The 23,007-nt window shown below is 46.1% G+C and overlaps 1 protein-coding gene across 1 annotated transcript; it reads right to left on the minus strand.

The window, feature by feature from the left end:
• Positions 1 to 469: 469 nt before the first annotated feature.
• On the minus strand, positions 470 to 7,574 carry C1QB (complement C1q B chain). Its single transcript, XM_040423987.1, has 3 exons — positions 7,419 to 7,574; positions 1,438 to 1,608; positions 470 to 1,352 (listed from the first exon to the last, which is right to left on the minus strand). Exons 2-3 carry the CDS (start codon positions 1,598 to 1,600, stop codon positions 778 to 780), a joined length of 738 nt encoding a protein of 245 aa, XP_040279921.1. The 5' UTR covers positions 1,601 to 1,608; positions 7,419 to 7,574; the 3' UTR covers positions 470 to 777.
• Between the last annotated feature and the right edge of the window lie 15,433 nt (positions 7,575 to 23,007).

Raw genomic sequence — 23,007 nt, forward strand, 5'->3', positions numbered from 1 at the left:
AGCTCTCCCTGACTAAGACTGAGCGGAACACGCATCATCGGGTACTATATAGCACCCGATGACGTGTCTCGGCCAGCCAATCACTGTAATGCCAGTAACCAACATGTCTACAGCATTACAGTGAGGGCAGTACTTACCTGCACGTTTATTGGCTGCATAGCAGCCAAGAAACGTGCGGGGAGGAGACTTGAGCATTGCACTCGAGCACATTTGGTATTCGGCCGAATACTGCCATATGCTGAGCATCGAGATGCTCGAGCCGAACTGGTGTTCGGCCGAGCATGCTCGATCAACAATAGTTGTAGGACATGGACGTGCTTGGCGGAGTTGTTGTAGGACATGGATGTGCTCGGCGGAGTTGTTGTAGGACATGGATGTGCTTGGTGGAGTTTTAGGATATGGATATGCATGGTGGTGTTGTAGATATTTATGTGCTGTGTCTCTAGGTAAAGAAAGCTTTTGATTAACGTTCAAACTGAAAACACACTTTATTTTCATGTTAAGCTGTGACATGTTAGGTGGTGTCATTGTCCATATAAGAAGACACATTATGTTCCCCATAATATACCAGGGGTGGATGAGTCATAGAGAGAGAGGCGGAGCAGTGCATACATGTCTTTCTCCAGCACCCTATATGTAGCCCTAGCAAGATGCTGATGTGTTGGAGCAGAGGCATGGAAGTTGGTACAAGCAGGTGGCATTAGTGAGCGCTCATGTGACACTTCACATTGCTTGGCAGTCTGACATTTTGAAAGACAGCTAATTTTCTTGTCAATCTTAAGATTCTGCGAAGAGCAGGAAGCCAGAGAATATACTGTCTGCTCCTTCTGTGCCCAGCAGATTGCTTTTTTCAGTGGTCTCCAGCCAGACGGATTCTTCCTTGCTAACTTTCAGCACAACACCACCGGTTGTTGTCTGGAAGACATTAAGGACCTGGTCACAGAACAGAACAATCCTCTCTTTGGCTTCATTGACTCTACCTTTGACAATGTGGATGCAGAGGTGTCCCCTGGACGAGGCATGGTAGGTGAAGTAGTAGAGACCAGGGATCTGACAAGTGAATGTCCCATTATGGATGTTGTACTGTCTGTTCACATTGATGATCTCTCGATCAAAGCGAATAGGTTGATCCTTTCGTGGGTTTCCAATAGTGGTTTTCTTCACAGAGAAAGCAGAGTGAAGCTCGGTTTTGTATTCTCCTGATTGTCCTTTTAAGCCTTTTTCCCCTTTACGTCCTGGTTGACCTGGAGGACCCATTGGCCCTTTTGGCCCTACTTTTCCTGGCATTCCAAGTCTACCGGGGTCTCCTCTATGTTCTTCTTCATTCCAGCCAAGAAAGGTTCCAGGAGGACCTGATGTACAAGAGACATTAGATTATTAACAGGAGGTAATGTCCCATAATCTCCTACCCTACAGAATCATCCAGCATTGACTTACCCTGGTCTCCCTTCTCCCCATCTGCTCCATCCTTTCCATCTGCACCAGAAGTTCCAGGTATTCCAGGTATTCCTGGCATGCGAGCTTGGCAACTCTGCGTCCGACATAAGGGAAGAGAGAGGAGGACAATAGAGAAGAAGGTCAGTGCTCCTCCTGAATCCATGTTACCTCCTGGGAAAAGAAATGGCAGAGATTATGATTATGATTATATATTTATAGCAGAGGTTCAGATCTGATAAGGTGTAGGGTCATATACGTCATTGATGATACAAAAAGAACAGGCCGGACTAGGGGGCAGAGCCTTTAGGGGAGGCCAACATGACGGGGTGTTGGTTCAGGGAGACCCCGGGGGGGGGGGGGGGGGGGGGGGGGGGGGGGTAATCGGGGGGGGGGTAAGTAGGCAGGGAAAGAAGAAGTGGCCATTTTAGGTTAATCCAGCTGGGAGCACTTACCCTTTGAGATGGAAGCAGTAATTGGAGAACTGAGGGCAGCTGCGGTGGTCTGGGGCACTGGGTGGGTGCAGGTACAGGAGTTGTTGAGGGGGGCGGCTGAGGCATCTGTATCGCCTCAGCCACTGTCACGCTGGCCGTGGCGGGCTTGCCTGCCAGCGCGCCTTAGCACGGAGCAACTTCCCTCCTCGAGCTCAGTGCCGTATTAGGAGCCCCTTTAGGGACCCTTCATGCTTTTAGGCAGCGGGGCAGGCTCCTTCCCATGCGCCCAGGCGAGTTTGGCGATGATGGATTTAGGTAGGGGTTTTGGGCACTTATTGGGAGTATTAGCGGGCTTATTAGCAGGTGGGGGGACGGCGGGGGCGTCACTATTGCTGGCATGGGGTGTTACAGGCATACCTCCCAACTTTTGAAAATCGCAAAGAGGGACAGTATGTGCGACACGCATCACGGCAGTTTTTTTCATACTAGGCTGCGCCTCTAACTCCGCCCAAAGCATAATTGCTGACTCCATCAGAACTGCAGCATCTGGGGATCGGTTAGGTGAGTATAAGTTCCTTCATTTTTTTACAATTTTTTTTCTTGCACTTCAATATCTATTTAAATATTAGCTCATAAATAATCGGATTATAGATATTTTAAGGTCCAAATTGCACCAAATAATTGAGTTATGGTCTAATATACAGGTACAGTAGAAACCATACAGAGACTTTGGTAAGGAGAAATTTAGTAAATTTATTCATGCACATTTCTGCAGTGTCCCACTCAGTGATGGTCGTGGGCACTTCAAACTTTTGATATGTGTATCTAATGCATTTCTATATTCCCCTGTAATTCCCATTAACAGGCTGTTATAGGTCATTACATCTATTCCCCCCTAGGTGGTGCTGGCACTACTTATATATATATATATATATATATATATATATATATATATATATATATAGTCTGGGGTTTGCTAATAAAGTTAGTTGAGAGAATTCAGTAGGAAGAGAGAGGAAGTTGGTAGAGGTAGAGAGGAGCAGGACAAGTCTATTCCACCATGTAGCTGCCTGATTAGCCTCTTGGCTCTGGCCAAGCCAAGGGAGCACATAGAACAAGAACTACATTTCAGCAGCACAGCACAGACCAGTGAGTCTACGTCTGAATATAGAGACAGTCTAGTGGAGGTTAGAGCTAAATTAGCCAATAGACTTCACAAGCAACACTGATCAGGAGGAACCTAAAAGTACCTGGACCCAGCCGGATGATTAATGCGCCAAATTATCCTTTACCACATGCCTCTGTGGACATAAGGGACTGTAATTCTTCAGTGAGCATCCTTTCCGAAGAATGGAGTAGAAGACTGAAGCCTGGCATTAGGGAGCCGCCCTGTGGATTGCTACTGACCAGTAAGCATTATTATGTCCAGTACCTGAGTGCTAGAGTGTGGACAAAGTATAGACAGATATAGAGACAAGGACAACTCCTCAAATTACAATCATCAAGCCTGTTAGTAGGATGCAGCTGAACCCTTGTTTATATTATTGCTTCACCATATCTATTGACTGTACTGACTACCTGAAGATAACTAATTGATCAAGTAAAGTTCAACTGTTTCACTATAACTGACTCCTCATCCTTTCCCACCATTCATCTTTGCACCTAACGGTGCTGGCGTCACGAAGAACCGGGGTCCCAGCCTCCAAAGCACTCTAAACACCTATACCATCAAGGGCACCTCAACTACCATCTGGCTGGTGATCCCTGTACTGGAGAGTTTCCCGGAGGATTTAGTGCTGTCTTCCCCAACACGCCGGCCCAGGGAGGCTCTGCTAATCGTGAGTAAAGATACTACTATCCCCCATCGCCTCACTGTACCTCACGTGTTGCCCCTGCAGACCCGGTCGCTGCATTTCTGGATTAATTCCCCAAAGTCAAAAAGAGGGACATTTAAGGATCAAAAAAAGACAGAGGGACTTGGGTCAAAAAGAGGGACTGTCCTCCAAAAGAGGAACACTTGGGAGGAATGGTTACAGGGGGCGCCAGCAGGCCCACGGGAGCAGATGGGGCTTTGTTAGGTGTATGCGGTAGCATGGCGTCTGTTTAGATGCAGGCAGGGGGTTCGGCTGAGGAGGATACGGTGAGGTTGGATGATAAGGCAAAGGGGAAAGTGTACGTCTGTTTTGAAGGCCCTTTAGGGGCGCATTTAAAACAAGAGGTGCGGGAGCGCATTTGGAAAGGGGAGTATGTGGAAATTTTCCTTGCTCCCCTTGGAAAAGTTTATTTTGGATAGAAGTAGAAAGGATGAGGGTAATGAGGGTAAGAAAGAAGACGAGGAAAAGCAAAGGTATCGCTTAAAAGCGAAGGTATCGCTTAATCCCGCGGACTGGGTACAGGCATTCGCAATATTAGCGAGTGTGATTGGGGAAAAAAAAAATATCTAAAATCACCGGAGTGCTGTTCGGCCCTTTTTTGTTATTTGAATGCCATTGGTGAAGCATATAGGGTGTATGGGGGGCAAGCATGGCTACACTATGATGAGCAGTTCAGACAGCGGAAGGTGGTGCGTCCGAACATTAGATGGAATCACAAAGATATTGCTTTGTGGTTGAAAGTGACAGCACCAGTTAGGTCAGCTCAGTCCTTTCGGGGGGAATCAGGAAGCGGGGGCCAATCCGGTTTTGTGGCAGCGTCTGCAAAGGGATTGTGCTTCTTATTTAATGAAGGGGGTGCAAATTTGGAGCAAAGTACAAGTTCAAGCATGAGCTCTCCACATGTGGTGGGTGCCACGGAGCTCGATCAGTGGCGGTGGTAAGGTGGTTGGGACACTGGGGGATGGTTTGGGGTGGGGTCATACCGGAGGTTAGGCTAGACTCGTGTGAAGGTCAACCGGGAAACTGGGCGTTTTATGGCCCGGCATCGGGCAGTGGTGGTGAGGCACGTTGAGCTGGAAGAGGGTGTTGCTTTTTTGGCGTGAGAATGGGGTACATTTGAACGCGATCGGAATAGATATGTGGTGTCTGACCCTGCAGGAGGGCATTGAGACGACCTTGGGAGTATGGAGGGACGCTTAGACGTAAGGGGTCAAGCCTGAGCGTTGGTGGCCGTGGGGGGTCCTTGAAGTTGGAAAATTCTCATGTGGGGATGATGGGAGGGCTCCATGGTTGGGGCTGGACTCCCATGGTTGGCGGTTGGTTGCAGAGTGTGGGGGCCATCAGTGGTGCCTCTGAGCTGGCGCCTATCGGCTGGAGGCAAGATGGCTCATCCCAGACGGGGTAACTCCTTATTTGGGGCTTCAAGGACATCCCCCATAATTAATTATATGTTATACATATGAAGAATTGGTATTGTGCATATGCCGTTGCATATGGGTTTTTGTTATGTTATGCTAATTAAAAGGTTTATATTTCATGGTAATAAAACGGCTGCTGTGGCTGATTAAATCCAACCCTGGTGTCCGTGATTTATTGGGGGCTTAGTTATTTATGGAGTTTTAGTGGGAAAGGCATCCAGAAGGTTCAGGTAAGTATTATAGGGGTCGAGCGGAAGGTAACCAGTACCTCCGTCAAGATTGTCGGATGACTACATCTCATATCTATGACTACTACATTATCCACTACAGATGCATTATCCAGTGGTCATGCTTTTTACATGTGAGGCGACATTTCATTCTTGTGCTACAGATTTTTGGGTCCCCTGGTATCCTGAAAACCCTACTCTCTCTAAAGAGACTGAGTGAAGAAGCTGATACCAACATGATCTGAGGGACAATCCTTCACAATGACCCCCTATAGAGCTGTCTCATCATAGCACCAGGCTAGCCACAGCAACAAGGCTAAAAAACTGATGTACCCGCTGCTGTGTTAACCTGGGGGCCCAGCTACTATATAAGGCCTCTTTCACACTTGCGTTGTTGGGATCCGGCATGCACTTCCGTTGCCGGAGGTGCCTGCCGGATCCGTAACAACGCAAGTGTACTGAAAGGATTTGAAGACGGAACCGTCTTCCAAATGCTTTCAGTGTTACTATGGCACCCAGGACGCTATTAAAGTCCTGGTTGCCATAGTAGGAGCGGGGGAGCGGTATACTTACAATCCGTGCGGCTCCCGGGGCGCTCCAGAATGACGTCAGAGCGCCCCATGCGCATGGATGACGTGATCCATGTGATCACGTGATCCATGCGCTTGGGGCGCCCTGACGTCACTCTGGAGCGCCCGGGGAGCCGCACGGACGGTAAGTATGCTGCTCCCCCGCTCCCCGCTACACTTACCATGGCTGTCAGGACTTTAGTGTCCCGGCAGCCATGGTAACCACTCTGAAAAAGCTAAATGTCGGCTCCGGCAATGCGCCGAAACGACGTTTAGCTTAAGGCCGGATCCGGATCAATGCCTTTCAATGGGCATTAATTCCGGATCCGGCCTTGCGGCAAGTGTTCAGGATTTTTGGCCAGAGCAAAAAGCGCAGCATGCTGCGGTATTTTCTCCGGCCAAAAAACGTTCCGTACCGGAACTGAAGACATCCTGATGCATCCTGAACGGATTTCTCTCCATTCAGAATGCATTAGGATAATCCTGATCAGGATTCTTCCGGCATAGAGCCCCGACGACGGAACTCTATGCCGGAAGACAATAACGCAGGTGTGAAAGAGCCCTAAATCAGATTACTTGAGAGATTTCTATCTATGATATCTCTAAGGGTTCTTGCTCCTTTATGTAAAAATAATTGGTTTATTGCATATCTAATTCAGGACTATACAGGGACCGTAAGTGCCAAGCAAGGAAGTCACACTGCAACCAGACATAGAAGATTTATGCAGCGGTTGCTATAAACCTATGAATTCCAGGAAACTTCCCCACTACAAAGGAGGTATCTCCCAGCATGAGCAGAAGAACCATCTTTTTTGCCTTGCCCCAGTACAGGGGGTCAATGCACCAAATCACTTCCCCCTCATCCTAAGATCATCCCTCTTCCCCCGTTGTTATTTTTTTCATCACTTCTTCTGCCGTTATCTCCCCAACAACTAATAATCTCCCTGTAAATTCCACAATATATCCTCATTATCCTAAATAATTGTTCCATGAAAAATATTCTACAGTTTTAAAACCAGCACCTCGATATTAATACTTTACTCGATATTAATACGATATTAATATTTTGTCATTGTATGAAATTAAAAAATTTATATAGCTACTAAGTTATTTAATAAAATGTATCTGTATAGCGCCACCTGCTGTTTGTTTCTTTGTCCGGTTTACTCAGATGGCCGCACATGCTCAGTTTCATCCTTTAGCTCCATCATGACCCATTCATCTTTTCGTCATCTCCACATCATCTCTGATTATTTCCCGTTAGGTCACGTTATTACAGAACAATCTAGCTAATTTCCTGCACATTTCCCCAGCATTAGCTCACATTTTCTGCACATATCTCCAGGTCTATTTCATTCTATGCATAATCAATTTGTCATGAGGAGATGCAATGATGTGAGTTGGGGCCTGAATATGGCAAGCCTCTCCCCAGAATAAGTAGGACTTGGAGACTGACACTTACCTTGCAATCTGGACGTTGGGCAGAAATCACTGTTTGGGAGAAGTTGTGCAGATGAAAATCACAAACATGAATTGCACAATGTATAGAAAGCAGAAGTGTCAGCAGGACCAGGGGACAGGCGGGAACTGGACGCTATCGTTATAGATTTCCTCATATGAAGAATTCTCTTCACTGCTTCCTCTTTATACTGAGCAAACTGCAAAAAAATAAGACAAAGGAGATGTATTAATATTAATACAAAGAAAAAGTGGAGCAGTTGTAAGCCGTGTACTGGGGTGGGCTCCCCAGGATACAGTGAAGTCACGAACGAAGAACCCCAACACCAGCTTTTGCCAAAACAGAATTTTACTTAAATGTGGCAATAAACACAACCACAAATTCTGGGAACATACAATAAACGTACATACGCCCAGGCCGAAGGCTGAGACCCTTGTGCTGCACAGCACGGCGCCCTCCGATAAATGAAGTGACGTAATTTACCTATTGGTGGGCACAACTAAACTGCCACACCTTACCTGTTATTACCCTAAAAACAAGAACCACTGTATGGGTGTGTGTTACGGGCTATCCTGCGGTGCAGCACAACCGCTTACAATCTTACCAAGTTCCACAGAATTCCCCCTCACATAACTGGTCCTGTAGCACGTTCCTGAGTATTCCCCCTGAGCAAAAAAATGCCAGCCTGGCTTGAGTTTGTGAGAATTTTATCAGCTTTCCAATATGAAATGTCACTTTAAGTTATGGAGTCCTTGAAATGAACAGTAGTAACACTTGTGGCCTGACACAAACAGAAACCCTGACTAACTAACTACAGGCCTGGTCTCAGTCTCTAGGCGCCAACACTGTAATGAGATGAGTGCACGATCTTACCGACCCGGGTATGCTCTGCATCCGCTGGGGACTCTGAACAGAACAAATGTCTCTCCAACAAGCATGCGGTACCGCAGTGTATGTTGCTTTGTTCCTCTGCTCTTATCACCGTTCCTGGCAGCAATCCTCCTTCCTCTGGACAGGTCAGGGTCTTGGACATGATCAGCTTCACTTAGCTGCAGCTCTGGTCACTGAGGGATGCTCTCACACCTGGATGCCGTCAGATTCTCTGCTCACACAGTTCCTTAGTTTCACCTCCCTCTAAGATGGCTGCTCTCTCCTTCTCTTTTCTCCAGACTCTGTGTAAATCCCACCTCTCTCATGAATATGGAGATATATGTGCAGTCTGTAGCTGTGTTTAGGAAACAGCGGCATCTTGTGGCCAAACAGCAGAATGTCAGTCCAGAACATTTAATTTAATCAACACAAACAGTGTTTAGACAAGGAGAGCTGTTTCCCCGTCTCACACAGTCACCCATATCAACCTGTCAAGTACACCCCTCATTCTTCACAATACCTCTGATAGTGAGGATAGACTTTCCTGAGGGGTGTACCAGGTGCTACCTTTGAGGGGGTTGGGACACGAGGAAACCGGGACCTAGGTGTGGACCCACTGGACTGACCTTCAGATGGATATGGTACACCCAGAGGAAGCTAGGAGCCCAGTGGCTGATCAGACGGAGGAAAAGTCTGAGTACTAAGTCCTAGGTGGAGGCAGGTGGCAATATGACAAAGTCTGTAAATGTGGTCTGAGGTCAGGGCAGGCAGCAATATAGCAAGGTCCATAGGCAAGATACAAAGTCAGGGGCAGGCGGCAGTCAAGCAGAGTCTGTTAAACAATATCCAAGGTCTGGTACACAGTAATGGCAAAAACAGAGAACACCTTCACTCACACAGAAACTAGACTAAGTTAGGAACCTAATTGCTCAGGCAAGTTCCTTTTGAAGGAGGCGCCTTCAAATACATACTGATGACCAGCCATAGGCTGGGGAAGATTAAGGGTGTGGGCGCGCTGCCTCACATAAGGAGGGGAGACTCACATGTGCGCACCCTATACACAGTAACAGAGCTCTGTGCATGAAGCACACTCTTTGGCTAAAGCAGGGACAAGGCAGCAACAGAGAAGGAGGTAGCACTGGCACACAGAAGGAGGTAACAGCGGCGGACGCCGCATAAGAAGGGAGGGAGCACCCGTGCCATCCAGAGGACAGGAGAGCCGGCATGGGGCTGTGGGAAGTAAGAAGTGCGGCGCCAATTCCGGCCAGCGACAGCAGGGCACTGGCACGGGATGCTGCGCTAACACAACCACTTAAATATGTGCATCACCCATAATGGAGCCATCTCCATATCTGACCAAACATGAGAACACTTCAGGTGCAGGTTCTGCAGAGCCTAAATCTCCAGTTTTTCTGCTTCACACATGGATCCATGATCCTAGCTGGAACACTTCTGTGTGTTCATCTGATATTTCTTCTATGAATATTAGAAAACGTGAAAATCAGTCCAGGTGGTCTGGAAAATGCCTTTTTGAAGGACCCCCCCTTCATCATCTGTGTTGTAGCTACTTAGGAGCTGTACTAGATAAAAACTGCTGTACAGGAGTATAAATCCACTATGGTAAAGTGCAACTAAGGAAAATCAACAAGCAAACTGAGTGTGACCAAGGACTTTCAGCAGGAGGCCAGAGTGTGACCAAGGACAGTCAAGACAAGAAGGTTCTCTCCTGATTTTTACCTCTGGAAAATCCAGACTGCAATTTCTTCCTGGAGCTCTGCTAGATTGGACTGCATGACTGTAGAATCTCAGGTCCCTCTCCACTTACCAACCTTCTCCTAGATAATCCATCTGCCCTGGCCACTACGGTATATATTTGCAAACACCTACCGTACCTGTTTGGAGCCACAACTCCTCAGAAGGAAGTGTAGTAAGGAACGAAGACCACTGACCAGTTCATGACCATTTTATCTCCTTTGCATTTTTTCTTCATGTCTTCCTCATGCCTTCCTCATGTCGTTTTCATGTCCTCCTTGAGTCCTCTTCATGAACTTTTAGTTCCATCTTTGTGTCCTCTTCATGCCTTCCTCATGTCCTCCTGGTGTCTCCATTTTGGACCTCCCCCACAGATTTGTCAAAGCCTGTTGGCAAATAGGTCCTGCATGTAGGATTTTTTTCCCCTCAAAGTGAATTCCTGACTGGAATTACTGAATTCCTGACATTGACCCTTGATTTCCGCGCGGGTGCAATGCGTGAGGTGAACGCATTGCACCCGCACTGAATCCGGACCCATTCATTTCTATGGGGCTGTGCACATGAGCAGTGATTGTCACGCATCACTTGTGCGTTGCGTGAAAATCACAGCATGCTCTATTTTGTGCGTTTTTCACGCAACGCAGGCCCCATAGAAGTGAATGGGGCTGCGTGAAAATCGCAAGCACCATGTTATAAGGGAAAATAATACAATCTACACAACACCAAACATGCCAATTTTTCTCACGCGCGTGCAAAACGCATTAAAATGTTTTGCACTCGCGTGGAAAAATCGCGCATTTTCCCGCGAGGCACCCGCATCTTATCCGGCCCAAATTCATGACGCCCGTGTGAAAGAGGCCTTATAGTCAATGTCGCCTGTTCGGCTCAGTTTGGTTTAGTTATGGTCTGTTATCTTTGTTGTTCTGCTCATATAATGGATGATGTGTGATTTCTGGTGTTATTTAGTCAGTGTATGATGGTATTGTTCAGTCACTGTATGGTGGTATTATTCAGTCAGTATATAAACATTAGTTGTGTCCCAAATAGTGATGGACGAACATCGGCCGGGATGGTTCGTGAACTCGGAACACGTGTTCGCGATCAAATGTTCGCAAACCGCACGTTCGCGGCGGGCCCCATTGATTTGAAAGGCAGGCAAACCTGAAAAACCTTCAGGTCATATTTGCAGTCACCAAATACTTACTAGAAGTGCACAAATAGTCCCACAACATGGACAGTGACATACCAGAGGGGGATCATTGGCAAAAATTCCCACAAAAATATATGTATTTTAATCAGGGGCCATTTTTATGCATCTTAAAGGGAAACTCTCAAAAATGTGCCTTGCTGGAGTCTAGAAAAATGTTATTTTAGGCCACGGGAGTACAGGCCCCAAAAATTAGGCATTCACCTGACAGAAAAGGCATTTTATGCCGCTGTATATACACAGTGGCATGGCATGCATTGCTGGTGCCCAGGGCAAGCCAAGTATTGCGCCCCCTAACCTGCAGACAATCTCCCTTTTATTGACCCACACCCCACATGCTCCAGCCGCGTATGGTTGTTGGATCACTGAGAGTAGTGGGGCTGGTTGTGTGCATGGAGCCTAAATAGGGCTGGCTTAATAAGGAGGATAGTTACTGTAGGGGCGCCTAAATAGAGTCTGCACAGAAGGACCACTGGAATTTTACTAGGGGTAATTACTGTGCAGATTGCACTTAAGCCCCCACAGTAATAATCTTTCTTATTAAGCCATACCTGTTTAGGCTCCATGCCTAAGTAGACACGACTGGGGTATTCTAGTCATGTGAAGCTATAACTATTAAATCGGTGGGGGTCCTACCACTGGGATATCAACCAATCATGAGAATAGGAACCCCAAACCCTGTGACAGATCGACTTGTGCCACAAAATTAGTGCTCATAGGAATAGTATCATACAGGACCCCCAAGAATTGCATTCACCACACAGAGCCCCCCAGACATAGTGGCAGCAATATAATAGTTAGCCGAGTCTTATAGTGCAAGCTCTACTTCATGCTCAAGAACAGTGCCAGCCATTCAGTGCTAACCAGGGATATTGGCAGCCAATAAACAGTGCTTCTGGGAATGATGCTAGCCGCACAGTAACCAGCTACTTGTCTGCTCCACCTCCATCCTACAGCCTACTAGGTGCACCCCTGCAAATGCAGTGCTGGACCAACTTTGCCTGCTGTTGGCGGCTTTTGCTCTGAACAGGCTGGTTCAGTCCTTGAGATGGAGTCAGCAGCACAGCTTAAAACAGAGCCAACCGAACGCCGCCTGATGGTTCGCGAGCGCTTGCCCTGATGAATGCACGGTGCTCTCATTGGCCGAAGCCTGGTGTAGTAACTGTGGCCCTGAATCAGCCTCCACACTGTGCATTGCCTGTGAGTGAATGCTACACACTCTCACAGGCAGCACAATGTGTGCATCCTACTAGCACAATTCAATGAATCATTCACTGAATGGCAATGGCGGGATGCACTCAGCGCGCTGCCTGTGAGAGGGAATGGCATTGTATGTAACAGCTGGGCGCCCCCTTTCAGTTTGGCGCACGGGGCAACCGCCCCCTTGGCCCCCCCACGCTACGCCACTGTAATATACATAAGACAAGGACCATTCTTTGTTCTGGGTGGTGGTGGATATGTGTGGGCTGGCATGAGGAAATTCGAATACACGTGGTCATCACAGGTGTTGAATTCCTCTGAGATCCATGCCTCATTCATTTTTAAAAATTTGAGCTAGGCGAGTGCGCTTATCAGTCACGATCGCCCCTGCTGCGCTGAACGTCCTTTCGGACAGGACACTCAATGAGGGGCAAGCCAAGAGTTCCATGGCAAATTGTGTCAGCTCTGGCCACAGGTCAAGCCTGCACACCCAGTAGTCCAGGGGTTCCTCGCTTCTCAAAGCGTCCACATCGGTCGTTAACCCGATGTAGTCAGACACCTGTCGGTCTAGGCGTTCCATGAGGCTGTCCATGGGTTGGTTGCAAGAATGATCTCATATCCGAAGTGACCAACACATCTTCAAACCGCCCTCTTCTTGCAGGCTCAGTAGGATTGGTAACCGCACCTGTTTCGCTGTGGGTGGAAATTCCTTTGCCAGCGCCCGCAACAGCAGAATACAGCATCTCTTGCAGCAAGGCCTGGAAATGCTGCATTCTGCCAGCTCTCTGTGATGCTGGTAACATGTCCGCTATTTTGTGTTTGTACCGGGGGTCTAAGTACGATGCCACCCAGTACAGGTCCTTGACCTTTATGCTTTTTATATGGGGGTCCCTCTTCAAACACTGGAGCATAAAGGCCCCCAGTTGTACTAAATTGGAAGCAGTGGAGCACCCTGGCTCCTGCTCATCGCCCAGGAGAATGTCGTCCTTGGTCTCCTCACCCCAGCCACGGACAACACCAGGGATCCCCGAAAAGTTTAAAGTCCCCCTCAAAGCCTGCTCTTCTTGCTCCTCCTTCTCCTCCCCCCCAGCCACCATCCTCCTCTGACTCCTCTTCAGAATCCTGCTGACTTGTCTCAGATGGAGTAGCCCCCCCTGGGAATTTATTCAGCATTGCGACTTCCTCATCTTCCAGCTCCTGCTCCTCGATGGCTTGATCAATGAGACAACGCAATTCACGCTCCAGAAAGGAGGCGTAAGGCACGATGTCACTAATGGCGCCCTGGCTGCAACTGACCAGTTTGGTGATCTCATCAAATGGCCGCAGAAGTCTGCATGTGTCGCGCATGAACAGCCACTGGTGCGGTGAAAAAAAAACCAAGCTCCCCAGAACCTGTCCTGCAGCAGAGTTTGTACAGGTAGTCGTTAACGGCACGTTGCTGCTGGAGCAGCCTATCAAGCATATACAAGGTGGAGTTCCGGCGCGTCGGGCTGTCACAAATCAGACATCTGATGGGCAAGTGGTGTCGCTGCTGAACATCAGCAAGGCGAGCCATGGTTGTGTAAGATCTTCTAAAATGGCCAGAGATTTTCCTGGCCTGCCGCACGACATCCTGGACCCCGGGGTATTTGGCAACGAATTGCTGCACGACTAATTTCAGGACTTGTGCCATGCACGGCACGTGTGTCATTTTGCCCTGTTTCAGCGCGCTCAGCAGATTGGCACCGTTGTCGCACACCACTTTACCAAGTGTCAAATTGAGCGGGGTTAGCCACTGATCGGCCTGTGACCGCAGAGCTGAAAGCAGTGCAGGACCGGTGTGGCTCTTGGCTTCCAGGCACAACAGCCACAGCACAGCATGGCAACGTCTCACCTGGGACATTAAATAGGTTCTGGGAAGCTTGGGGGGGTGCAGCGGAAGAGGCGGTAGCAGTGGAAAAGGAGGAGTCAGCCAAGGAGGAGACAGAGGATGGAGTAGGAGGAGAAGAAGAAGAGGCAGGCCTGCATGCAATCCTTGGCGGTAACACCAAATCCACACGGGTGCCACGGGTTACATGCTTGGCTGCCATCAGAAGGTTCACTTGGTGGGCAGTAAAAGTTATGTACCTTCCCTGCCTGTGTTTGCTAAACCACGTGTCCGTGGTCAGATGTATCTTGGCACCAACACTGTGTGCCAGAGATATATTCACTTGCCGCTGAATGTGGCCATATAGCTCTGGGATGCCCTTCTGGGAGAAATATTTCCTTCCGGGGACCTTCCATTGTGGTGTGCCAATGGGCACAAATTTTCTAAAGACCTCTGAGTCCACCAGTTTATATGGCAGTAGTTGGCGTGCTAGCAGTTCCGACAAGCCAGCAGTCAGCCATTGGGCAAGAGGGTTATCCGGCGTCATCAACTTTTTACGCTCGAACATTTGGGCCACGGAAGCCTGCCTTCTGCCAGATGAACGTGACGACGGCACCGTGGAAGGTGAAGTGGAGGACAAATGGGAGGAGAGAGGAGAAGGAAAAGAGGCATGGACGTGGAGCGCTGGTAGTGTGGCTTTGTGGGTTCTGACGGCGTTGCCCCCACTGGGCTCAATGATGAGAGACCAGGTGCCTTCTTAAGGCGGTCGTCCCTAGGTGAGTGTTGGGCTTACCGCGACTTATGCGTTGACAGCACAGGCTGCAGATGGCAACACTATTGTCAGCAGCTGACACGTTAAAAAAAGCCCACACTGAGGAGCCATGTGCCGGCGTCCTGGGAGCGCCAGATGTGACCGTGCATGGTGGATGGCTCACTCCAGATACATTTGTAGTCTGCTTTTTGCCTACTGTGCCCTGCGAGCTCTGCCTGCTTCTCCTCCCTCTCTGCTGCTCCGTCTCTCCCTCTGAACTCCCCTACTCTTCCTCTCTTGTGGGCACCTACGTGACGCCCATCAACACGTCATCATTGTCACCTTCACCACCACTGACATTTGAGATCTCGGAGTAGGCAGCAACAGCGGGGTCCTCCCTCTTTGGGCTGATCTGGGTACTGTCGTCAGACCGCTGTCAAGAATGGCTGTGCATCGGTAAGGTCTGGGAATGGATAGGAAAATAATTCCTATGACTTGAGTGGAGGGGCTATGGTGGTGGTGGTGGTGGTGCTGCAGATACAGAGGATGAGGAGGGTGGGAAGCAGAAGGCTGAGTGAGCCAATCAACCAACTCTGGTGCCCCCTTTTAAGTAATCGCACGCGCCTTCTCCAACTTCCCACTTAGGCTCCGGCCTGGGGCACCTGCCCGACCCCTACCACCCCTGTCTCTGCCTGTCATTTTCAAAATGACCCTGTGCCTAAGTCCCTAGAGAAGAGCAGTATTTGTGGAAGCAGGTATCTCGCAGGCCTCAATCAATATTTGGTAGAAACAGGTATATCGAACCCCTTAATTAGTATTTTGTGGAAGCAGGTATATCGCAGGCCTCAATCAATATTTGGTGTAAGCAGGTATATCAAGCCCTTTAATCAGTATTTTGTGGAACCAGGTATATCACAGGCCTCAATCAATATTTGGTGGAAACAGGTATATCGAACCCCTTAATCAGTATTTTGTGAAAGCAGGTATATCGCACCCCTCAATCAATATTTGGTGGAAGCAGGTATATCAAACCCGTTAATCAGTATTTTGTGGAAGCAGGTGTCACACCCCTCAATTATTTTTTTTGCCACAACAGTTATATCACACCACCCTGTTTATTTAGGGCAACAGGTATATCGCAGCCCTCAATCGGTATTTTGTGGGAGAAGGTATATCATACCCCTCTGTTTTTTGGGGGGCAACAGGTATATCACACCCGTTGCAATTAGTTATTCCAATAGCGTTTGTCCCTCTGTATAGCTGCAGTATCGCAGCAAAACTGCACACAACTGCTGAACAATACAAATGCACTATAATATACTTTCTATGTTACTAAGTATATTATAAGTATATCACACCCCTCAGTATATCACACCTATCGATATCACACCTATACCAGTCCTTAAAAGGACTTTTGTGGCTCTATTAGCTAGCCTTTGGTATCTCTAACAGCCTGTCCCTGCTCCACAAAGCAACCTCTCCCTACACTGGCAAAACATAGAATGTAAAATGGCTGTCGGATCGGGTTCTTTTCTAGGGTGGGGGTGTGTCCATATGCTGATACAGCTCAATTGGCTGTCCTTTCCAACCTGATGTATGTGTCATGGGTCAAAGTTTGGTGCAAAACAAAAGAATATGGCACCAGCTGACCTCACCATATGTTCGGCGAATCGCTAATGTGCAAAGTTCGCCGCGAAACGACCGCCAGGCGAACCGCAAGGTCATCTCTAGTCCCAAATGGTAAAAGTGCATCCCAAAGTTAAAGTGTCCTTTTGGACCCAGCAAAATAATACTAATAAGTAGTAATAGAGTTCTTCTCAGTATTTGTGTTATTCATTCAGGGTATGGTAGTATTATTTAGTCCTGTTAGTATATGGTGGTAATACTCTGTCATCATATATTTGTAGAGTTATTGTAGGGTCAACATATTGTGGTGGTATTCAGTGTGGTAGCATTATTCAGTCAGTGTACGGTGGCATTATTTAGTCAGCATATAGTGGTATTATTTAGTCACCATAGGACAGTTATAGTGAGTGTATAGTAGTTTTATTTAGTCTGTATATGTATTCTGTCAGTGTATGGTGGTATTAGTCACTGTGTGAAAGAATTATGCGCTCAGTATTTGTATACTATTTAGTCAGTATAAACGAGTATTGACACATTTGTTTCTGCTTATATAGTGCAACATATGCTACAGTACTGGTAAGACATAATGTAGATCAGTGACACAGAACTGTTGTCCATTAACTCATAAGGCTGAACAAGTAACCATCAGAAGGCCAAAATGAGAAGCACAGTCCCTAGGACATTTCCTAGGGACTAATCATGGCATACCAATACAGGTCCCAGTGAGTGATCACCGTTATCTGCTTTAGGCAGATTGAGAGGAGGGATGGAGTAGACTAAGCCACCAATTACTTCTGGATATGTAATTCTTTGACGTGCAGATTTTGAGTTGTTATGGTTGCAAGAAAAATAGTCTACATTTTTCAAACCAGCGCCTGGATCTGAATACTTTTGTAATTGCATGTAATTATAGCCACTGAGCTATTACATTTTCTAACAAACATACTAACAACTTATCCTCTGAAGAAAAATTAGCGCTTGATTCATTGCATAACAACAAGGACATCATCATTAAACTGGCGGACAAGGGAGGGGCATTAGTTGTGATGGAAAAGACTGATTACCTAAAAGAGGTTAGGAGACAATTATCTGACACAGATACATATGAAGTACTACCTAGAGATCCCACAGTACAGATAAAAAGCTTAATCACCAGTACCATCAATAGGTATTCAGAATCTGGAATCATTGAACCAAAGACAGCCATTTTCCTCACCAAACAAGACCCCATTGTTCCCGTATTCTATATACTGCCAAAAATTCATAAAAGCCTCATCAACCCCCCGGGTCGCCCCATAGTGGCATCTACCGACTCTATCCTCTCCCCTCTTGCCATCTATATGGAAAAAATACTTACACCACTAATCAAAACATCCAAGTCTTTCATATTAGACACCACCGACTTCCTCACAAAACTTAAGGGCATAACTATCACACCGGGAAGCATCCTTTTAACCCTAGATGTAAATAGCCTCTACACATCGATAACACATGATAAGGGGCTCCAAGCCACAGCAAGGCTGTTACAAAACCAGTCCACTTTGGACAACACACAACAGGAATTCTGCCTTAAGATCCTGGATATCATACTTACTAAAAATTTCTTTCTATTTGGAGACACATTTTTTGGCCAGAAACGGGGTACCGCGATGGGGTCAAACGTGGCCCCTCCTTACGCAAACGCATTCATGATAGCGTTCGAAGAAGACCATGTATACACGAACCCCTTGTTCCAACAATATGCCGACATCTGGTATCGTTTTATAGACGATATCTTCTGTATTTGGAGAGGACCCAAGTCCACTATACAACAGATGGTAACTGATCTGAACCAGATCTATGATGAGTTAGGCTTTACCTCACACACCAGCACGGAGGAGATAAGTTTCCTGGATACACTGGTCAAAATGGACTCCATAGGCGAACTGTCCATAGACCTATATAATAAACCAACTGACCGCAATAGCCTGCTCCATTACAATAGTTGCCACCCCAGGGCCACAAAGCAATCCTTACCCCGATCGCAGTTTACACTTGTTGACCACATCGTGAGTAATGATAGGATAAGAGACACACAATTCGAAGCTATGACTGAAAAATTCCGCAATAGGGGTTACCCAGAGGCCATCTTAAATACCCTACAAGATTTTACTGGGATACGAGAGCCACGACCAAAAACTAATAATGAGAATAGGATCGCATGTGTGACCACGTATCATTCCCTAATGCCGAAAATCCAACGGGCCCTTAAACAACACTGGCCACTCCTAACCAAAGCTTATCCCTCCATAAAAGAATTCGATTAAACGCCTCTGACATGCTATAAAAGGTCCCCCAACATTAGGGATAAATTAATAAAAGCCGACATAGGTAGTTTCTCAAAACTACCTAAACAAACCTTTCTGCAGAGCAGACGATTAGGCACATACCCATGTCTCCATTGTGCTCAATGTTCCAGCGTCATAAAAGGCGAATATGCCACACATCCACGTACTGGACAGAGGATTCCGATCCGTGGATTTTACACCTGCGATTCAACTTTTGTTGTTTACCTTATAAAATGCCCATGCGGACTCGCCTATGTAGGAGAAACGACGCAACACGTACGGGACCGCATAAGTAAGCACAAGTCGACAATTAGACTTGGGCACACTTTCCTACCTATACCACATCACTTTGCGGATAAAAAGCATCAAATTTCACAATTGCGTTTCCAAATCTTGGACCAAATTGACCCATCGAGGAGAGGAGGCAACCGGATACTCCTCCTAAGACAACGGGAGGCATTTTGGATCCATAAACTAGGGACACTTGCGCCAAATGGACTAAACCGCGAATGTGACTTTTTTATTAATGTGTGAATTGAATATGGGAACGTGGTCCTAACATTCCTTTGTTTTTTCCTCCTACAGACCCGCTGAGAAACAAATATTACATCTGGTGTGGGTGAGATTATCTCTTCCCCTATTATCCCATTAACTTTGTCTTTTATCCTTTCTTCCCTGTATGGCTAACCTTTTATTCCCTTTCCAGGTCCCCCTTTCTCTATCCACCCCTTCTTTATTCAACTCCCTGTAATAATTTAGGGCTATGTATTATAGAATGGATTATGCACCACTGACAGGTCCATTAATGAACAAATAACCAAGGAAAAAATAACCAGTTGAACAGGCCCCACATGGTATTATTAATGTCAAATATTGATCTTAACAAGCGAATATACCAAATATTATCTCCCCTGCTATGCAAAAGGAGCACCAATAGTCTGTACTCTCCAGATATATACTTTGACATGCGATTCCGACTGTGGAACGCACAGCACCTCCTCCCCGATCACATGACGTCCCTGTGGACTGCGTCCCAGCCGCCACGTGACTTCCGGTCACATGACCGGAACTACAAGAGAGCCCATACATTTAAGACACGGGCAGGCGAGACGAGACGCCGTACATCCAAGCCCTGATGTCCATACCTTCCTACCAGAACAGGTAATAAGCTGAACCTATATCCTTCTTTTAGGTAATGGAAGACCAGGAAACCTCTCATACTGACACCTGCCACCAGTGATCTCCGGCCTGGAACTAATATACAGCAGGTTGTGATACCCACTTGGGAGCTATACCTCTTAGAGGTCTGACCTTTTTGCTAATATTGCTGTATTTGACATGGGCATAGAGATATACACACATATATATATATATATACAGTATATATACATATTCTTTCAATGAAAAAGACCGGCACTCGCTGTTGATAATTCTTTCTTTGTATTTATTCAGTCACATGTACAGGCAATAAGTGACGCGTGCGTTTCGGTGCTGCCGCACCTTCCTCAGACTTTTCATTGATTCCTCAGACTTTTCATTGATTCTACATTGGGACGCCATCCCATAGACTCGTGCACCGTGACCATATACAGCAGTGCCGACCTGTGATTATTATATTATATACATATTCTTTGATATCATATTGTGTTATGCGTCACTATATACCTAATAAGGCACGGTTGCTGAATCCTGCATATACATGGAGATGGAGATATATATATATATATATATATTTATACATAGGTTTACCAGATATATACAAAATTTGTACCCGGCGTATACTATGCAATATCTTTAAGTACCTTATTATATACCGTTGTCCATGTATTATATACCGTTTTGTATACCGTTGTCCATGTAAACAGTACGAACCACTGTGGCATTGTTTTTTATGCATCAAACTGGGTCAACCGTTAGCTCCTGAATGTATACCACATGGGACTCTATATGATGTATGTGTGTCCGTACAGCCATTGGAGGTTTGCCGTCTTAATGCCACCACGTACTCATACATTTTCCTGCGCAGGATACGGTGATAGATGTTGCTAATAAACCAATAGTTACGTTATAGCATGCTATGCATTTGCCCATGATTCCCAGGTACCCCACTGCGTTATCCTATACGGATCTCCTTGACAACGTCTATCTGACCATACCCTGCGCAGTAATATCTCTGTGTATCTTTTTCCTTCACCATATATCCTACATGATCTAATTTTTCTCCATCCTAAGACGTCTGTGGAATGTTCCATCATGTGTCAACTAAGCTATGTACCCAGCAACAAATTGGATTATCATACATGTACATAAGAAAAAATTGCCTTTTTTTATACAGAAAATGATTTTTTAGTTGTTTTCATACCAACTCATGTCTTGCACTATATATTGTTTCAGATAACAAATTTGATCACTGATGAAGGTCTGAAATGACCGAAACATCTGGTCTTAATATACTGTTTGTACCAAGGATCTAATTGGGCTTTTTGGATGAAACTACTGCAAAAACTTGAAAAAATAAAAAAAGTTTGATTGCAATAACCCAAATCTGAGTGCCTCAATTTTAGTTATATAAGAGGTCAGGACTCTGACTGGGCCACTCCAGAAGGCGTATTTTCTTCTGTTTAAGCCATTCTGTTGTTGATTTACTTCTATGCTTTGGGTCGTTGTCCTGTTGCAACACCCATCTTCTGTTGAGCTTCAGCTAGTGGACAGATGGCCTAAAGTTCTGCTGCAAAATGTCTTGATAAACTTGGGAATTAATTTTTCCTTTGATGATAGCAATCCGTCCAGGCCCTGACGCAGCAAAGCAGCCCCAAACCATGATGCCCCCCCACCATACTTCACAGTTGGGATGAGGTTTTGATGTTGGTGTGCTGTGCCTCTTTTTCTCCACACATAGTGTTGTGTGTTTCTTCCAAACAACTCAACTTTGGTTTCATCTGTCAACAGAATATTTTGCCAGTACTGCTGTGGAAGATCCAGGTGTTCTTGTGCAAACTGTAATCTCTTGTCTGCAGTGGTGTCTGAATCAGTGTGTATATACTATATACTCATAAGCACTTCCTACTTTGCTCTTGCTATATATATATATATGCTGTGAACTGTGAATAGTAATGCTTTCTAGTGCAATGTTTTGTTTAGTTTTTCTAGTGTAATGCTTTAGTTTAAATGTCAGTTCTTGTTCCTCTGTCCATGGCATCTAGGATTGCTCCAAACAACATTTCATTGTATTGTACATTGTATTACATTGTATTGTACAGTGACAATAAAGGAATCTTATCTTATCTTAAACATGCAGCAATGTTTTTTTTGGACAGCAAAATCCTCCCATGTTATCCTCCCATGAAATCCATTCTTGTTTAGTGTTTTACGTATCGTAGATTCGCTAACAGAGATGTTAGCATATGCCAGAGACTTTTGTAAGTCTTTAGCTGACACTCTAGGATTCTTCTTCACCTCACTGAGCATTCTGCGCTGTGCTCTTGCAGTCATCTTTACAGGATGGCCACTCCTAGGGAGAGTAGCAGCAGTGCTGAACTTTCTCCATAAATAGACAATTTGTCTTACCGTGGACTGATGAACAGCAAGGCTTTTGGAGATACTTTTATAACCCTTTCCAGCTTTATGCAAGTCAACAATTCTTAATCGTAGGTCTTCTGAGAGCTCCTTTGTGCGAGGCATCATTCACATCAGGCAATGCTTCTTGTGAAAAGCAAACCCAGAACTGGTGTGTGTTTTTTATAGGGCAGGGCAGCTGTAACCAACACCTCCAATCTCATCTCATTGATTGGACTCCACCTCACTCCAATTAGCTCTTGGAGATGTCATTATTCTAGGGGTGCACATACTTTTGTCCACCTGCACTGTGAATGTTTACATGGTGTGTTCAATAAAAACATGGTAACATTTAATTCTTTGTGTGTTATTAGTTTAAGCAGACTGTGATTGTCTATTGTTGTGACTTAGATGAAGATCAGATCACATTTTATGACCAATTTGTGCAGAAATCCATA

Source organism: Bufo bufo, chromosome 1 (assembly GCF_905171765.1).
Source record: "Bufo bufo chromosome 1, aBufBuf1.1, whole genome shotgun sequence".
Taxonomy (NCBI): Eukaryota; Metazoa; Chordata; class Amphibia; order Anura; family Bufonidae; genus Bufo; species Bufo bufo.